Source organism: Dipodomys spectabilis, unplaced genomic scaffold, assembly GCF_019054845.1.
Source record: "Dipodomys spectabilis isolate Male_0828 unplaced genomic scaffold, ASM1905484v1 ptg000187l, whole genome shotgun sequence".
NCBI lineage: Eukaryota > Metazoa > Chordata > Mammalia > Rodentia > Heteromyidae > Dipodomys > Dipodomys spectabilis.
The window spans coordinates 7566619-7585349 of record NW_024870864.1 but is presented as its reverse complement, the minus strand read 5'-3'; the positions used below and the strand labels follow the sequence as shown (position 1 = coordinate 7585349).

At 38.8% G+C, this 18731-nt stretch overlaps 1 protein-coding gene across 2 annotated transcripts in view; it reads right to left on the bottom strand.

Moving 5' to 3' along the window:
- The window catches only part of Slc9a2 (solute carrier family 9 member A2), a 116162-nt gene that overhangs the window by 38703 nt on the left and 58728 nt on the right, over nt 1–18731 (bottom strand). For both annotated transcript variants that reach the window (XR_006149916.1, XM_042695396.1), the window contains exons 4-5: nt 10823–11040; nt 10086–10288 (exon numbers count right to left, since the gene is read on the bottom strand). Coding sequence is in view for 1 of the 2 variants with exons in the window: in XM_042695396.1 (XP_042551330.1) it covers nt 10086–10288; nt 10823–11040 (421 nt within the window). In the remaining variant the exon portion in view is untranslated. The remainder of the gene's footprint in view (nt 1–10085; nt 10289–10822; nt 11041–18731) is intronic.

Sequence of the window (18731 nt, the reverse complement as noted above, 5' to 3'; positions counted from 1 at the left end):
TTGGAAGAATAGGGCATAAAAATAAATAATAGTATACAAGACTAACTCCATCCTGCCATTCACTTCTTCCAGTTTACAGATAACCTAGAAGTGAATGAACTAAATGAATGAATCACAACTGGACAACCAAAAAGAAGTAAATGTGTCCTAACACTCAGATCAACTTAAATTTGTGAAAATCTAACATATAATCACACACAACTAATAAAACTCAAGCAACATGCTCCTTTTAGAATTTGTCCCCTGCTTTAATTATTTGCAATTGTCTTGTTGTGTTAATAGGAATTATTTAATAAACATGGAATTACTCATCACCTTCTTATTATCCTCTCCTTGCATTAACCCATCTATTGTAGTGGTGAGCTGAATGGAATTTGTATATGCCTTTTCTACTTAAGCTAGATTATTTGGTGGGGGGGGGGGAGTCATATGTTTGTGTGCCAGTAGTGGGGCTTGACAAACTATGAACGTGGTTTGTCTTACAGCTCTGTGACTGGTGCTCTATGACTTGAGCCTCAATTCTACTTCTGGGATTTGGCTACTTAATTGGAGATAAGAGTCTCCTAGATTTTCCTGCCCAGGCTGGCTTTGAACTAAGATCCTCAAATCTCAGCTTCCTGAGTAGCTAAGGTTACCTGTGAGCCACAGGTACTTATCAAGTTAGGTGGTTTTGGGGTTCTAGCAGCCCAAGGTTGGGAGAAAGAAAAAAATGTGGTACCTTGGGGAAGACACTTATTTTATCTCATTGAGATATTTCTGATTTAGGTCACCTGGGAAGCAATTTGAAAAGGCTTAGACAGATAAATTAGCTTGTTATTATCCATGTAGACTGAAACAAAAACCTATCAACTACCCACTATAAATCACCATAAATGACTAAACCTACCAGTAAACTACTAAAAATTGTATTTGAAAATCACAAGTCACTTTTCACCTGTTATTCAGCTTTGGCACAATAAACACACTGCTTCATGGTAAGGTCAGGCTGGGAGGATCATTTGACAACAAGTTCTGGGAGAATTACAGGACAGTTAGATTGGCTTTTCTTCTGTTTATCTCTCCTTTCCTCTCACCTGTGCCCCTGTTTCCATTAATGTAAGAACATAAGAACAGAAGTATAAATCAGTTTTCTGGAGCCAGTTCAAAGGTCTGCTCTTTAGGGGAAAAATGAGCTCTGTTTACAAAATTAATACTTACAAACAAAGAGAGAGGAGGAGAAACTACCTTATATTTCTTTGCTCACTTAGTGAGAAGTTACTCCCAAACTTGAAGGCACTACTTTAGTTTATTAAAAAATAAAAGAAACCGTCACAGCTCTGTCATTGCCATACTATATTATCTGTGACCTTTCTCACATTACAAACTTATCACAGATCTTGTAAACCCAGTTACACAAGGTGTAGTTGAGATTGGGCAAGAGGATTGAGAACTCCACAAGTATTCAAGTAGAAACTCCTGACCCTGGGCTGTGTGTGGCTTTCAACCCTTAGCAGTATATAATCCTTACCTGTGGAAGACCTGTTACCTCTTAAGCCATGTCTTTCTCTTTCCTCTACTGTCCCTGTCTCCCACTCTACTGTGTCATCCACAGTATGGTGCTATGGCTTCTGTCAGGTAAAACTGAAACAAAGGCTCTTCCAGGAGGTACTCTCATCTGCCCACCACCTTTCCCCAGCACCTGCCCTCCTGTCTCCCATGTCCCTCTGCTTCTCGTGGAGCCAGTCAGTTAGGATTTCATGGCCACAGTGCTTCTGTGAAAATGATCCCTGACCCCCTCACGGCATCGCCGTGTTCAATGGTCCATTCGCCAATCACATCTTGCCTGAACTACTTTTGTCAAAGTTTCTATTGTCCTCTTCCTCTTGAATACTGTTGATGTTTGGTTTGTGGGTGGACCTTCCACTGTGTTCAGTCTCCTACTGTTCATCTATCTTGTCTAGGTTCCTCAATTCTCAAATATTGCTATGGTTCAAAGTTGAGTTCTCAGATGCTTATTTTCTCTCTACTGTTTCTGGACTTGTTCCTTGAATGATTTTCTTGGACTAATGCTCATTTTAATTTCATTTTTTTTTCAGAACTTCAAAATATTGTACAGGGAGTGACAATTTAACAGGTCCCTCTAAGTCCATCATGTCCATCTTGTTCACAGTCAATCCTACCATCATTTTTCCTTGTCGCATCTGCTCCCTCCCATCCCTACACTCATTTCTCATTTCCTATTTTCTTTCTCACATTTGTACATTGAACATTTAGGTTATATTAGTCTCCTGCTACTTGTTACATTCACACGTACACACATACTGCTTGCCCCCTTACAATCTCATTTCAGTTTTTGGTATTTATTTTGTTAAAACTTTTATTGTTCAAAAGCTTTACTCATTCATGTATATACTATACTTTGCTCACTAAATCATGCTCCTATATTTTTATGTAGAATTATGTATACTTTTATGTAGAATTATAAAGGAGGCAGACTTATATTTTAAAAAGCTAGCATATATGTCAGAGTTTTAAATTTACATCTCTCATTCTGTCTTTTCCTATAAATTCCAGTCTCATACATCCCTTGCCTAGACAATATTTCCATTCGGACATATAGCAAGCAAAAGTACACACCCAATACTAAACACCTGATTTTCTACCCTTCAAAACTAGTACTTCCCCATGTACTCTCTGCTAAGTTGAAATTCACCTCTCTTACCTGAGTGCTCAGTCAAAAACATTGGGAAATAGCTCTTACTTTTCTTCTCACACACTGACTTATTCACCTTCATTTTCTATTTAAATGATGAACTATTTGATTGTATAACTCCATTCCATGGAATTCTATCCAGCAATGGCATGTTAGTTACAGGCATGGGAAGCATTATTATTGAACAATACTTATGATGAATGACCAACAAAATGAAGACCCACATTTTGGGGTCTTCATATCGTCTGTGAAATAATGAACATCATTACTTCAGTTTGAGAGGCTAAATCACTGGATTCTTGTTTAATTGTTGGGACATGTTCCTACATGTTTCTTCAATGATACTTATAATACTCCTTTATACCTAGGCCTTTCTCAAGGTGGTGAACAATGAACAGAGATAATATCCTCACCCTCTACAGAAAGTGGATAGATCCTTATATTCTGTTCTTTCCTCCTCTAATACAGCATGTCTACATGTGCCCATGTCTTTCATGAGCCCTTTGTGTCACCTCCATTGTACCAGAGGCTACAGAAAATGGACACAAACCCACACAAAATCCTGGCTGATGCTTTCATTATGAGTAATAAAGTCTTTTGTCTCAGACCCAGGAGACTCATGTCTGTACCCTTAAAGCAACAAAAGGCTGGGTCACTGGCTTGCATGCTTTCTAGTCTGCACAGTGGTTACAGAAAATTGTATCACCAAACTGCAACAGTGGTAAAGAGAGACTGCCTTGTCTGGAATTCCAGCTCATCAATCCCTGTTGATTCATTTAGTGCATTATCTTTTAGACAACCACTGAACTTACAGAATTCTGGAGAACTTCCATGGGATTACAGGGATTATAGAAATTAACTAGAAATTTATTGTACTCTATGTTTTCCTTCAAAATAAAAGTATATTGAAAGGAGCTAATATTTTTCTCTCTTCTGTTAACATTTTATTTAATGTATAATATATTAAAGCAGGAGTTAAAAATCCTGTGCCACCCATACTTTCTGATGGGGAGATACAGGACCTAGAGTTTATAGCTAGGGAAATGGAGGCCCTCAGACACTACTACAACAAGCAAACTCAGAAGATTGGATCTAATTATCCTGATTCCAAAACCTGTACTTTGTATTCTTCATTTAGCTTTCCCTAACGTTGAATATAACTTTCAAGCATGAAAAATAGCTTATACATGTATATATAGAGATATATAGAGATATGTGTGTGTGTATGTGTGTGTGTGTGTGTGTGTGTGTGTGTGTGTGTGTATGGGTTTTTTGGTTGTTGTTGTTGTTGTTGTTTGGTCAGTTGTGGGGCTTAAACTCTGGGCCTGGTACTGTGAGTTCTTCAGCACAAGGCAAGTGCTCTACCACTTTGGCCACAGCACCACTACTGGTTTTCTGGTAGCTTATTGGAAATAAGAGTTTCATAGACTTTCCTGTCTGGGCTGGCTTTGAACCACAATACTCAGATCTCAGCCTCCTGAGTAGCTAGGATTACAGGCAAGAGCCACCAGTACCTGGCAAAAAATAGCTTATATTTTATAAACTAACGTTACTAATCATATTGAAAATATGTACTGAAAATTAGTAAAATATCTTTTTTTTAAAAAAATCAGTCATGGGGCCTGAACTCTGGGCCCGGGCACTGTCCCTCAGCTCTTCAGCTCCAGGCTAGCGTTCTACCACTTGAGACACACTCCTGGCTTTTTCTCATTATGTGGTGCTGAGGAATCGAACCCAGGGCCTCATGCATACAAGACAAGCACTCTACCACTGAACTACCTTCCCAGCCCTAAAACATCTTCTTTATTCAGTCAATATTCTATAAGCAGATCTACATTCTGATAACATGTTAAGGTGATACTCAAATTATCCACATGATTTAGGCAATGATTAAATTCTCAAGACACATTACAATGTAAAATACTAAACCATAATGTTTCATAAAATTATATCTTTGAAGATAGTGCCAATTAACTAGCATCAGGTTGGAAGAACTTATCATTTAAGAAATTCTGAAGTAAGGGGCATGAACCAGAACTTAAGTCTTAATTAATAAATATTGTTTCATGCTGCAAAATGTTACTAGTCAACACTGAGATAAATATAGAAATTTATCTTTATTAGTTGAATTAAAAACCAAAAGAACAAGAGTATTTATTACATAAGAAGTATTAAATATAAATATAATTTATATGTGTTCAAAGTGAGTATATAGACCATTAGCATAAGTAACTAACATTTTCCTTATATTTCAAGAAAAAAATAGATAAAACTTATGAGTGTAACAATGATACTTTGTACTAATTAGCCTGTATATAGCCATATACATAGTGTTAGATATTTTTGAAATGTGTTCTTTTTTGCCTATGCTATGTTTGTTTTGATTGGAAAAATATAATTTTATGCCTGATAAACTTAATAGTTAAAAAAGTCTGAAAGCCAGGCTCCAATGGCTCATGCCTATAATCCTAGTTACTCAGGAGGCTGAGATTTGATGATATTAAAGCCAGCCCAAGCAGAAAAGTCTGAGAGACTCTTATCTTCAATTAAGTACAAAAGAGCCAGAGTAGAGCTGTGGCTCAAATGGTAGAGCACTATCCTTGAACAAAAAATATCAGATAGTGCCCAGCCCCTGAGTTTAAATGTCAGGACCAGCACACACACACACACACACATACACACACACACACACACACACACACACACACACACACACACACACACACCTCTGAGCTATGGTAGTCCTATCTTGAATTCTACCTTTCTCTGATGTCACTCTACATGTGACTACAAAGGTCTTGCCTTTGTAGGTGTTTGAGACACACTTAAGTAGAAGATCATGGATTCTATGTTCCTCTCCCAATGACCTAGTTCCTAGTCACACTAGGCTGACCTGATTCTATTTTTGTCTTTGGTTCTCAGATCTGATAGCCTCCATTATAGAAGGATGGAAAGCAGTCCCTCACCCTGGAAGCATAGCATACCCTGACAGGATTCACTGAGGGAAGTGAGGAAGAGAAAGCAGGCCTGAAAGAAAAGGCCAATCAATCACTTTGCCTGGTCTTTCTTGACAAATAGTCTGCCCTTAGATTCACCTTATAACTTTGCCTCAGGCAAAGAGTAAAAGGGGTAATTTGAAGGTCTTGTTAAAAAAAAAGTCTTATAGCTACTAAAGACAAAAGATGAAGTCAAGGAAGTGTAGCACCACTCATTAACCTGGAAGACTCCACAGTGTCCTCTGAGTTTAAGGTAGGGATTCAAATCCACATGGGAGATTCAAACAAAAACTCAGTGCACGTTAACTCTAACATAGCATTTGGTCAAAAACAGGCTACACATACAACAGAGGGCCCATAAGATTACAATGGAGGTGGAAAGTTCCTACCACCTAGGATATGCAGCCCCAGCAGTTACAACATCATAGCTCAAGGCAACGTTCGTGTGTTTATGGTACTGCTGGTATAAACAAACCTGCTGTGCTGCCAGACACATAAAAAGAGAGCTCATACCATGTCCAGCACATGACACTTGATAACAATAATAAACAATTCTATTACTCATGCATTTGTAGTTTTCTTTCCTTCCTTTCCTTCCTTTTTCTTTTCTGTGTGTCTGTGTGTGTGTCTGTTATTGGGACTTCAATTCAGGGCCTGAGCTCTGTCCCTGAGTTTTTGTAATCAAGCTTGGTACTTTGCCATTTGAGCTACTCCTGCTTTTAGCTTTTTCCTGGTTAACTAGACATAAGAGTCTCTTGGATTTGTCTTCCTGGGTTAGCTTCAAATTGTGGTCCTCAGAGCTCATCCTCCTAAGTAGTTAGGATTACAGACATTAGCTATCAGTCTCTGCCTGTCATTCACTTCTTTTCTTTCTTTCTTTTTTTGTCGGTCATGGGGCTTGAACTCTGGGCCTGGGCTCTGTCCCTCAGCTCTTCAGCTCAAGGCTAGTGTTCTACCACTTGAGCCACAGCACAATTTCCAGTTTTCTGGTGTTTAACTAGAGATAAGAGTCTCATGGATTTTCCTGCCAGGCTGGCTTTGAACCATGATCCCCAGATCTCAGCCTCCTGAGTAGCTAGGATTACAGGTGTGAGCCACCAGCAACCGGTTTTTTTAAGGGTTAATTTTTGTTTGTTTGTTTGTTTTAAACTGTATTTTTTTGTATTTTCTTTTTGGTACTGAGTATCAAACCCAGGACATTGTACTTGCCAGGCAAGCACTTTGCCACTGAGCTACATCTCAGCCCTCACTTCTTTTCTACACTGTATGATTCACCATTATTTTAAACTACATTTCTACTTGTTTTGCTTACAATGTGAACTATAAAGATTGCTTGAGCAGGGCAGACTACTTATCATAGGAGGCAACCATTTCTTGTAGGTTTTCACCATTAGGGAACTTAGAGTAGGACAAAATGGAAAAGGGAAAGATCATGACATTCATAGGCCTAGGACAATGTGAGTGTTGTGTCTCAGTTTAACAACAGCAACAAAAAGCCTTAAGCAGAGGAAAGAAGGAAGGAAGGAAGGAAGGAAGGAAGGAAGGAAGGAAGGAAGGAAGGAAGGAAGGAAGGAAGGAAGGAAGGAAGGAAGAGAAGGAGGAAAGAAGAGAGGGAGGAAGGAAGGGAAGAGGAAGGGAAGAGGGAAGGAAGGAAGGAAGGAGGTAAGGAAGGAAGGAGGGAAGAGTAAAGGAAGAAGAGAATGAAGAAAGGAGGGAGGGAAGGAAGGAGGGAAGAAAGGAGGGAAGGGAGGAAAGAAGGAGGGAAGGGAGGAAGGAAGGAGGGAAAAACTTAAGACTAGTTTAAGACTAGTGCCACATAGTGTAGATGCATAGTTGACCATACCAACTCCCTTTGTATAGGTACACTCTATCATGTTCATAACAGCAAAGTATAATGATGTCTTTTCAGCACTAATTCCTGCCATTGGGTGATGCATGGCTATACTATTGACTATAACTGGTAAATATATCTTCTTTAATTGACTAAGTGGCATGGAATAAGTGAAGAGCTTAGTCTATGTATCCCATTCTGGGCTCAACTTGTGTCAGCAGAAAATGGATTTTCCCTGAAGGAGGTAAACCTAATCTCCACCTTGGAGGGTTATTATGAGGATGGAATGAGGTAATGCATGTAGGAAAGCCCTGCTCTGAGTGCCTGATATACCACACTGCTAGCTCCCAAGAAGGGAACCGTCATTATAAAGGTGATTTTTTTTTTTTGTTTACAAAAACAGTAACAGATGTAATATAGGTCAAGGTCTTCCAGTGCATCCTTTTGCACAGTGTGCTCTTCCTGTTGGAAGACTGAATGAAGGAGGGCTGACCAGTCCTGTATACCTGACTAGAAAGAGGAGAACAGTGATATCCATTACAATAATGGACACTCCCTATAGCCTAGGGTCTCTAGCAGACACTTCTTTCCTGCTTAAAACCAACCTGGTCTGCCTTTTACTTGGAATCATTCCTTTACCTCAGTTTCAGTGTTCCTCTTTCCTCAAGGAGATAATAGATGTCACAGAATTGTTCCCAGGGTTTAAATGAGTTAAATGAAAAATATTCCAATCTGGGTCAAGTTCTAAGAAAGCATTCTGTGACTATTCAAAAAACACCACTTGATTTTCCTTCTTTCTTTCTTTTTTGTTCTGGTCTGCTTTCTCTCCTCCTTAGGCTGGGGGCTAGCTAAGGAACCAATCCTTGTTCTTTTTTTTTTTTCTTTCCTTCTTTCTTTCTTCCTTCCTTTCTTTCTTTCTTTCTTTCTTTCTTTCTTTCTTTCTTTCTTTCTTTCTTTCTTTCTTTTTCTTTCTTTCTTTCTCTCTCTCTTTCTTTCTTTTCTTTCTTTCTTTCTTTCTTCCTTCCTTCCTTCTTTCCTTTCTTTCTTTCTCTTCAATATGTGTTTTCACTCCCCCAGCAAGCACGCCCAGCTTCATGATTTCACATACCAGGCTGAGGACTGCTTTCTCAATTTCAAGCTCTTCATATCTACCCATTTAGCATTTCCACTTGCAGGGCTCACAGACAGGACTCACCCAGGAGATCAATAACTGAACTACTAACTTTCTTTCCTCTGTCTGCTCCACACACAAATCCCCCATCTGTCCCTCCTGTTCCTTAGACCACAGCCCCTGGCATTGCCTGTGCCTCATCCTTTCTCACATCCATATCTGACCTTGTAGGATACTTACACTTCCACCTCCAAATGACCTCTAGGTTCTCCACTTCTCACACACTCTCCTCCCACCACCAGGGTCTGCCTGATGCCTGCCCTGGTCTCTACCATAGTCTCTCATTTCTTTCCTTTCCTTCTATCTGTTCTTAACACATAGTCCAGTATGATCCATTTACAAAGTATGTCACAACACATCAGGCTTCTGTACAAAACTTTCCAATAGCTTCCTTTTTGCTTGGAGAAAAGTCCAGCCAATAAGAACAGACCTGCTCTGTCCTATCTAATGTAGTGTTCCAGAATCTTCTTCATCTAGTCCCCCTGTTGCTACATACCATCTGCCCTCCTCTCCCATTACCCTAGCCAAGAAAATGCCTTAGAATACACCATTTCTCTGTACTCTTCAGCATGGCTAAGTCCTCCACACATACAAGTCCTCACTCAAATGTCATTTTTCTCACTATTCTCTTCTTTGACAATCAATGTAAAATTGGAACCCATCCTCTGCCATCTCTAGGCTTGATATCCTGTCCTTTATTTCATAGCATCTTGCATTCTGTACCATAAGCCATATGGCATTTCTTATTAAGTTTCTTGTATAGAGTTTGCCACTTTGCTAAGAATATGAGTTCTGTGGAAACAATAATCTTTTTATGTTCTTGTCATAAATTTAAAAATAAGTGCATGACACATAATAGAAGGCCAATAATATTTACTAAATGAATATCCACCAAATATAATATCCCTAGAGTTAGCGTATTGATCAACTTGAAAAGCACACTACTGCTTCCCAATAGTAAGCCCAATTCACCCATTCCTCCTCTAACCCAGGGGTGTGCACCACATCACTCAACTCTTGTCAAATAGAAGTTTGCAGTGCACAACCAGCATTTAACAAGTATACTTATTAGGTCAGAGAGCAAGGCAAATGACAAGGATTAGCAAGTGCAGTGCATGAATTTCCAATGGCAAGCCTAGTACACTTAGCTGAGTTTCCTTAAATAACAATTCCTATGTGCAGGCCAAGTGACTAAATTGGACTCTCATAACACCCAGGACAATCCAATGACATGAACTTAGACCGGAAGTATCATTTTCCCTACTGTCATGACTACTAAAGCCTAAACCGATCTGCGCCACTTTGCATCCTGTCAACAGAATTCTTTAGGATAGTCTGAGTGACCTTCTTTCCTTCTGGGAAAGAGTATTTTCTGGGAAAAAGAGCTCCACTCACCAGGATGAAGACAGTGAAGAATATGACAACAATGGCAGCCGTAATGAACAGCTTCTTCCGAGGAAACACAGTGGCAGGAAGGAGAAACACTAGGGAGAAACAGATGGCACCCCGGAGTCCTCCATAGGCAATGATGAACTGGTCTTTGAAGGTCAAGGGAATGGTCCGGAACCAGTTAATAACCTGAGTCAGGACAAAGACACCTACAAAGACAAACGCAAAATAAAATAAGACTATGTAAGGCCAGAATATCAACATGTGAAGAGTTCTGCTCTGTGCCTCTTAAACAGGGAACAGTGTTTCACGATAGACACTAAAGCTTCTCCCCTTCTCTTATGCCTTATTAACACTGCTAGGTCTTACAATCTTGACAATTATTGTTCTGGAATAACAAAGTTTCATCTATTGGAATTATCGACCCTAAGTGAGACAGTTTGACTTACAGCAAAGGTCTGCAGAAACCAAGGAAGAAAAGAAAACTTTCAAAAGGATGAGAAAAGGAGGAGAGGGAGAAGATGGAGGAGATAAGGAAGGATAACAAATGGAAAAGGAGAGAGGAGAAGGGAAAGGAAAGAGAGTAGAAAAAGAATAGGAGGAAGATGGAAAGGAGAAGCAGAAAAGAAAGAAAACATAAAGAGGATGAAGAAGCCACTGCAGCAAAACGAAAGGATCAGAAAGAAGAAAACTTAATTGTGTTAGGATGACTCAATGATCATTAAGTAACAAATGCTCCTTACCCAGTGCTCTCCAGATGAGACAGAAAGCCAATGTGAAACAGACAAAGGCCCAGTTCCATTCATGGTTCTTCCCCACAGTGGACACACCCATGAAGATGAAGATCAAGGTCTCACTGACACTGCTCAGCATCTTCATGAAGTACTTGATGGTCGTGTAGGACTTCTGAGATACATTTTCTTCTACATATTTATTCATAGTCATGGCACAAGCTGTGATTCTGAAAGGGAAGATAGAGCTTCTACTTAAACATGACAATGGCCCTAATCTGAATAGCAGACTTAGATCCTAAAGCCTAAATTATCGCTCCTCCCTTCCAGCTATACCCCTCCTACAACATAACTGACTGCACTTTATAAATTCATGTGATCTGTAGATCAAAATATATGTGTAGGTCTTCCTTCATGTCATGGCTTGGACCACCCTGCCTCATCCAGATCTCTAGCCCCTCGTTTTTAGAGTTTGTTCTCCTAGATCCAGATCCATGGTCTCAATATCAGCTCTATTTATAGAACCCAAATAAGGCAAGTCCAAAATAAAATTGAAATCTTCTATTTTCCTAAAAAACCAATCTTGTCTTCTCTCTATACTAAGTTCTTACTTAAAAATCCCAAATTACTGCGTAAAATAGTAAACTCAAAACTAGAGTGTCATTGGGCTTTTCTTCCCTGTTACATCCCCTCAGTATGCCCCTCTCCATATAACTGGGTGTCAATCATTTCAGTTCTTCATGTCAAGTGTCTCTTGGACCTACTCATTTTTAAATATTTGGTCCCAGTTCCTTAGTTCACTGTCTCTATTATATATATTTTAATGAATTCACAATATATAAGTAGTCTCCAAAAAATCTTTGTTTGTCTTCTCTAGCATTTATTTATAAAAATTGTGGAACTCCAGAATGCTTTCTTTCCACTCTCACAATCACTGTTCTGATGAGGAACCTTTTCACACCTGGAGAAAAATGAGCACACCCTCAATAAGTTGGACATTGTAAGATCTTCACACCATTCCTTCAGTGGATAACAGCTTTACATGCTGCTCTCTCTCTACCTGGCACACCACCTGCTCTCACTCTTTAATATCTTCTTCTTCTCTGGGAAAAAAGGTTCTTCTCTGTCAGGTATGTCATGCCCAAATGCCACTCACTAAGGGAAGTTTAGGTGACAATTCACTAGTTTCCCACTGAAGAGGTATGCCTCCTATAAAGAATAAAAAGAACTTCATTATCAGCAGGTGACACTGGAGGAAAGAATTTAAGTGAGTGACTCCACCTTCTGCTGAGTGATAATCAAGCCATTAAACAAGAGCCAGCCATGGCTGATCTGTGATGTTTCCCACATTCTCCCATCTCAAGAACTGTAATGACACAACATGCACACCACTCCCCCGCAACCATCCCATACTCTCCATGTGATCCCTTCCTCTTCCCTGAGATTTCTGCTGTCTTAATGAAACCTTCCTACTGTACATAGAGTGGACAGGAAGATCCATGCAAACAATGTCCTATGTGTTAAGACCTAAAAGGTAACCAGACACAATCTTTATTGCAAGGAACATACTTCTCTCTCATATAGAAAATATGTATATTTATTTCTGTGCCACCTGTGAAAACAAAACAGACTCCACCAATGAGGGAGAAATATAGACATGCTAGCACAGTCACAGAGCAAGCAGGTGTTTCTTTTATATTTATATGAGTGATGAACACATGATTTATGTGGTTTCTGAGAGAACCAGTGGCCTTATTAAGTGTGCCAATAAAACTGAACAGCCATAAACATGTGGTAAATCCTTTGAATCACTGAGGGCTTATGCACTACTAGTCCCTGTTACAGCCCCTTTGCTATATGAGCTTAGAACTGTGTGAACACTTTGTATGGATTACATCTCTTAAACCAGTATATGATGCAAGTTCAACTATCATTCTAATCATTACAAATTGGAGAACAAAGGCAGACAGAGGTACAGTTACTCAAGTTTACACAGCTAGTAAACAGTAATGCCAGGTGTTAATCCAGAATGGTATTCAAAGCCAGCAGTGTTGTAGACCTCACCCTCCTTTGTTTGCACTTCTCAGTGAGCCCAGTGGTTGCTAGTAGAAAAGGAGACTTCCTCTCCCTGCCAGCTAGACTCATCCATTCTCAAGTACAAGCCTGTCAGTATTTGTTTCTTGTGGCTGCTAAAAGAAATAGCACAAGTGTAGTAGCTTCAAACTTCAATTAATCATCTTGGATAACCAGAAGTTAAAAGTTCCAAGTCATTTTCAATAGGCTAAAACCAAGGTATCTACAGGCTGGGTTCCTTCTGGAAGCTCTCAGGAGAACGTGTTCCTCACCTGTTCTAGTTTCTAAAGATGGTTTACATTCCTTGGCATGGAGTCCATATCACCCGACTCTGCTGGGAACACATCTCCTCCTCCCTATCTTAAGAATCATGGAATCACATGAAGTCCATCTGGATAATCCATTGCAATCTCCTCTCTTAAGAGCCTCATTAAGCCAGGCAATATGGTCCATGCCTGTAATGTTAGCTACTCAGGAAGCTGAACTCTGAGGGTCTCAGTTTAAAGCCAGACCATTAGGAAAGTCCATGAGACTCATGTCCACTTAACCACTACAACACCAGAAGTGGAGTTGTGGCTCAAGTGTTAGTGTGTCAGCCTTGAGTGAAAAAGCTAAAGGACGGTGTCTAGGCCCTTAGTTCAAGCTCCGATTCTGGAAACCTCCTCCAAAAAAATAAAAAGGCTGATTTAATCTCAGCTGAAAAGTGATTTTTTGCCTAATAAGGTAAGATATTAATAGGTTCTGTGAATTAGTATGTAGACATCTTTACTGGATCCTAGTTAAATACATTTCAGAAAAAAATTTTATCATTCAGACTGTGGACTAGCTATTCAAAACAGGACTTTTTTTAACAATACAAAATAATCAGAGTTAAACACTATATTAGATCAGTTACTAATCTGAGCTATAGGATGTTTTATTAATGAAAGATGTGGATACCAACAAAAACTAAGGAGACTTTGTTAAATGTTAATTATAGAAAATTTGTAACAAACACAATTTGTAATGTCCATATTAATTCCTAAAATTCTCTAAGTCCTCTGCAAATGTACTTTAAAAGGTTTATATTAGGAAATATTTAAGCCTATAGACAAATATGGAGAACAATGAGAACCAATGGACAAATTAGCCAGCTTTTTTCCAGTTGGTTCTTCATACTAGCCCCTTTCTAATCATACCCTCCCATACACACTCACTCACTCTGAATCTCTCTTCATGTGCTTCTCTTTCTCTTAATGTCTCTCGCTTGCTCTGTCTTCATTTTTCTCTTTCTCCCTTCTCTTTCACCTTCCAGATTTGTAAAATGAGTTTTAAAGACCTGGAGAATAATTATTTTGTAAATGTGCTAAACATTTCCCTCTGCAAAAGTTCAGATTGTTCATTGGGACCATTCAAGCAAAAAAAAAAAATCTCCTAAACATTTCATGATCAATTAAACAAATTTATCCCTTCAGAAATGACTGAAGACATATGTGCGTGGTAGGAATAATACATACATTAATTTTATGTGAATATTTAGTCACTTTCCATTGTTTTGTATGGTGAATGTGACATGGGGAAAGATGCCAATGCTAGCCAGACACTCCAGTGTCTGTGAGACGCTCAAGTGTCTGTGATGTGCGGCCCACATCACTTCATGGAGAGGAACACCCTGGTAGCCAGGGATACCACAGACCCAGCACACAAGACTCACCCCACTCAGGAAAAGCAGTTGCTGTGCATTTACAGCACCATACACGGTAGAGACAGGGGACAACTAATCCAATGTTTGCATTCTGGTCTATCATGTAAATTTGGTTCACGTGGTCACTCACGCAAAGGCTGGAGATATTCCCACTGCAAAAATTTTTGTTGTATACTATAAGCAAAGGTCAAACCACTTCATCTCCAACACTGTCATAAGAATAGGAAATGATTTAATCTCTTTCTACAGGGAGGTATAGGCAAACCAGTGCCCCAACAACAGAGAACAATATACATTTCTCAGTCTCCTTTGGAACCTTATTTCTAGAGCTTAGAGTATTCACCATCACAGTAAATTTTTCCAGAAGAATCACAGGGTGCTTCTAGAGCTCAGACATTTCTATAATGTTGTAGGCTGACTCTCCTCAGCTTTCCAGGAGTAGTGTCATGTCACAGAGGCACCACAAGCTAAGACAAATGAAATGTCATCCTACATCCCATGAGCATGGAATTTGAAGCCTTCGGTTTCTAATCCTTACTATAAAACAACAACACAATAATGTCTACACCAGTATAACTGCCTATACAGCCTTTTTATATTTTAGAAAATTCCAGTTAAATTTCTCTATTCTAAAGTGCCTTTCAAAATAAAACTACTGGCCTCTAATATTCCTAGTATAGTCTTACATTTGTTAGCTGGTATCACCGATCCATTTTTCTCCTTTCCATGCAAGTTTTTCTTTCATAAAGTCCATGTGAGTTTATAAGATTATGAATGGAATATTAATAGCAACCAAGCGTTTCTGAGCATCTACTCTGGCCAAATTCTGTGTCAAGATCTAAGAAAATGAAAACAGGTGAGACACAATTCCAGCCTTGAAGAGTCTGCAATCTAAGGGAAGAAATGGTCAGGAAGAACTGTTGTCACCCAACACTACAGGTGGTAGTGATGAGGAATGGAAGTTCAGAGAAAGGAACTGCTACTTCTGCCACAAAAGTGGTGATATCTGTACAAAATCATCCTCAATAAGAAGGGTCTACTAGGCAAGCAAAAGAAGAGGGAAGTGCCCCTCAGGACCCATAGGGATCTGGTTCTGGTCCTTCAGTTGATACCAAGACCTATGGATGCATAGTCTTCATATATGAGTCAGCCCATCCTCCTTCTGACTTTAAACCATACTATCCAATACAATGCAACTAGCTGCATCTTGAGTTTCATAGGGAATTAGGACAAGAATATTTTATACAAAAATATTTATACAAGAATATTTTATACAAAAATATTTGTCCAGATATGTTTGATTTGTAGTTCCTTGAATCTATAGGATAAATTATATCTCAGATTATATAATTACCTATTACCTTGCCCTTTCTACATGTCCTCCAAATCCAAGCAGAAACGTCAATAAGAAAAACAAAAGTATCTTCCCTACGTAGCATAGTGTCTACATATCATTTTGATTCTGCAAGGGAGTACTGCTAATAGGAGTGGCCATATGATATGAACAGATTTGTCATTTAGGAAGAGAATTCTGAAGGACGTGTGGAGGACAGATTTGGAAGGAAATAAAATCTGGAAGATAAAGATAATTTGTTTTTTGCAATACTTTCTGACATTGTTTTCAAAAATCTCTCTTAGCACCTGGTACATATAACATATCAAAACATGCCCATGTTTTGACAGGTGTTGGGTTACCTTCTGTGGAACCATGTGGAGGTCAGGCATGTATAGAATTCACTGGATCATTCTGCTTTGTTATTATCATGCCCTCCTTTAACATAAATGTATAGTGATTATCACCAATTTAGAGATGGTAAGGCAAAAGCACTATAATTAGTGGCTTTTGTACTCACCAGCAATTGAGGTTTCCTGTATCCCCGTATCATTCAAAATACAGCATAGACAAAAATCAAGCCAGCTAATACTAGCTCCGCAGACTCTTCAGAGGAGAAAAACAACAGACTTTCTATTTTGATAATCTGTTATTTGACTACCTTCCAAAGACAAAATTTCAACAGATAGTTTTTTAAATAGTACTCCATTAGACCATTCAGTGAAGCCAGCTTTCTCCAGATATTCATTTCCCTTCTATCAGAGTGAATACTTTGGGAGAGTAAGGTCTAGCATTTATGTCTGCTCAGCATGGTTCTATGCCTATCATTGCTACCAAATTCATATTCAATTAGTTTTGGTTTTTTATCCATAATGCTAAGGATGTGACCTTTAGAGACAAAGGGACCAGGCAGCAATGTTGAAGGTGAGTAGTCAAGCAAGAATTCTGGTTATGAAGAATATATTATATATGTTCATACATTCTTTCTGTGTGTACAGGCATATGGTGAAGAAGTTGTGCTCATTATTTCAGGTTATAGATACTTTTTAAAAGAAAGAATAGTGATTTTTCTGATTTCTTTTTCCTCATTAGTGTTAGGAGACTCTTCCTGGAATCTGGACTGCTTGCAGTGAGTTTGGCTGATAGAATGCTGCAAAATTCATTTGCCTGCATTCCCAATATGCCTATGTTTTTAAAGAGTATGGACAAAATTGCAGGAAAATTTAAATACAAATAATAGTTATAACTTTTCAATTAAAACTTTGCAAGATACAAAGACATTCCTAGTGCCAAGCATTTGCAACCACAAATACCAATGACAAAGTTTTCTCTGTATTAATTAAAGCCAGGGTCTTTTGGTGACTAAGAGTATACCGCATATTCTCAGAATAAAGTAGTCATTCATGTGAAGTAAATTAATTATTCCAGGGCATGAATTCACTATATAGAGAACTGCTTCTTCCAGGAAACCTGACAACCAAGAGAAAGTGAGTTTGACATATGAGAAAATGCAAGTAAAAGTGTTTTCAAAAGAGGACCCAAGCATAAAAATGGGGGAAAAACTTCTTTAAAATATCAAAAGTGGGGGCTGGGAAGGTGGCTCAGTGGTAGAGTGCTTGTCTTGCGTTCATGAGGCCCTGGGTTTGATTCTTCAGCCGCACATAAGCAGAAAAAGCCAGAAGTGGTGCTGTGGCTCAACTGGTAATGTGCTTGCCTTGAACTGAAAAGCTGAGGGACAGTGCTCAGGACCAGAGTTCAGGCCCCGTGACCGACAAAAAGAAAAAAAAATCAAAAGTGAAATAAGAAAATTCAAAATATTACAAACACTAGTTTATTCATGTAGAGATATCCATGTCATAAAACCTACATCTTTTTTTTTGTCCTTTTGAAATGGTTTCAATTCAGCTAACGTTTATCTATCACTTTTTGGTACCTAAAGCAGTCACAATTTTGTGCAGAGGAATCACCCAAGAATCACAACTCACTGCCAAAGTGTTACCACATGCAAAACAGGACCCATGGAGTCTGCTTACTGCAGTTGGGGAGTATTAAGAAAGGCTTGAGAGAAGTGGGAAGACTTGGAGAACTTCAAACTCTTGGTATATCTTGGGACCTAGACATGAGAGACCACCATGCAACATCACTGTACCAAATACACACACATCATCATCATCATCATCATCATCATTATTATTATTATTATTATTTCAGGGTTCTCCCTGGGTCCTGGGAACATCAACATGAGTTGTTGCTTTCTGGATGCTCTAAGCAACTAGCATGTGTATTAAAGCAGTGTGGTCTCTGGACCACATAATTACCGGAATTCACTGAAGAAATGTAAATGCCGGGTCTAGGCCCTATCCAAGACCTTGAAAATCAGAATCACTGATTCAGGCCTAGCATTTCTAAGTGATTCCTACATCAATGTTTGAGAAAAACAAATGGGATTTATACAGTGCGCTCTATGGAGGAAAGAGAAAAAGTGCTAAAATCATAATCAGTTTACTTAAATTTTATTGAAGGGTGAACATTAGGGCTAATATGGGATAGAAGGATAATTGTGTTTGCAAATTTTATTTTCTTATCTTTAAATAGTTGTATAGAAGGAGTTCATTTCAAAATATCATTTTTGTGATCATCGTCACTCCTTTCACCATTCCCCCCATCTTTTCCAACCTGACCTCTCCCTCCAAATTTCCCATTTCAGTTTTCACATAAATATTCATATTATATCTGCATTCTTACAACATTACTCTATCCATTGGTGTACCATCACCCCATGAACTCTACCTCCTTGATATCACAATTTACAGCTTCTTGGGATTCATTTT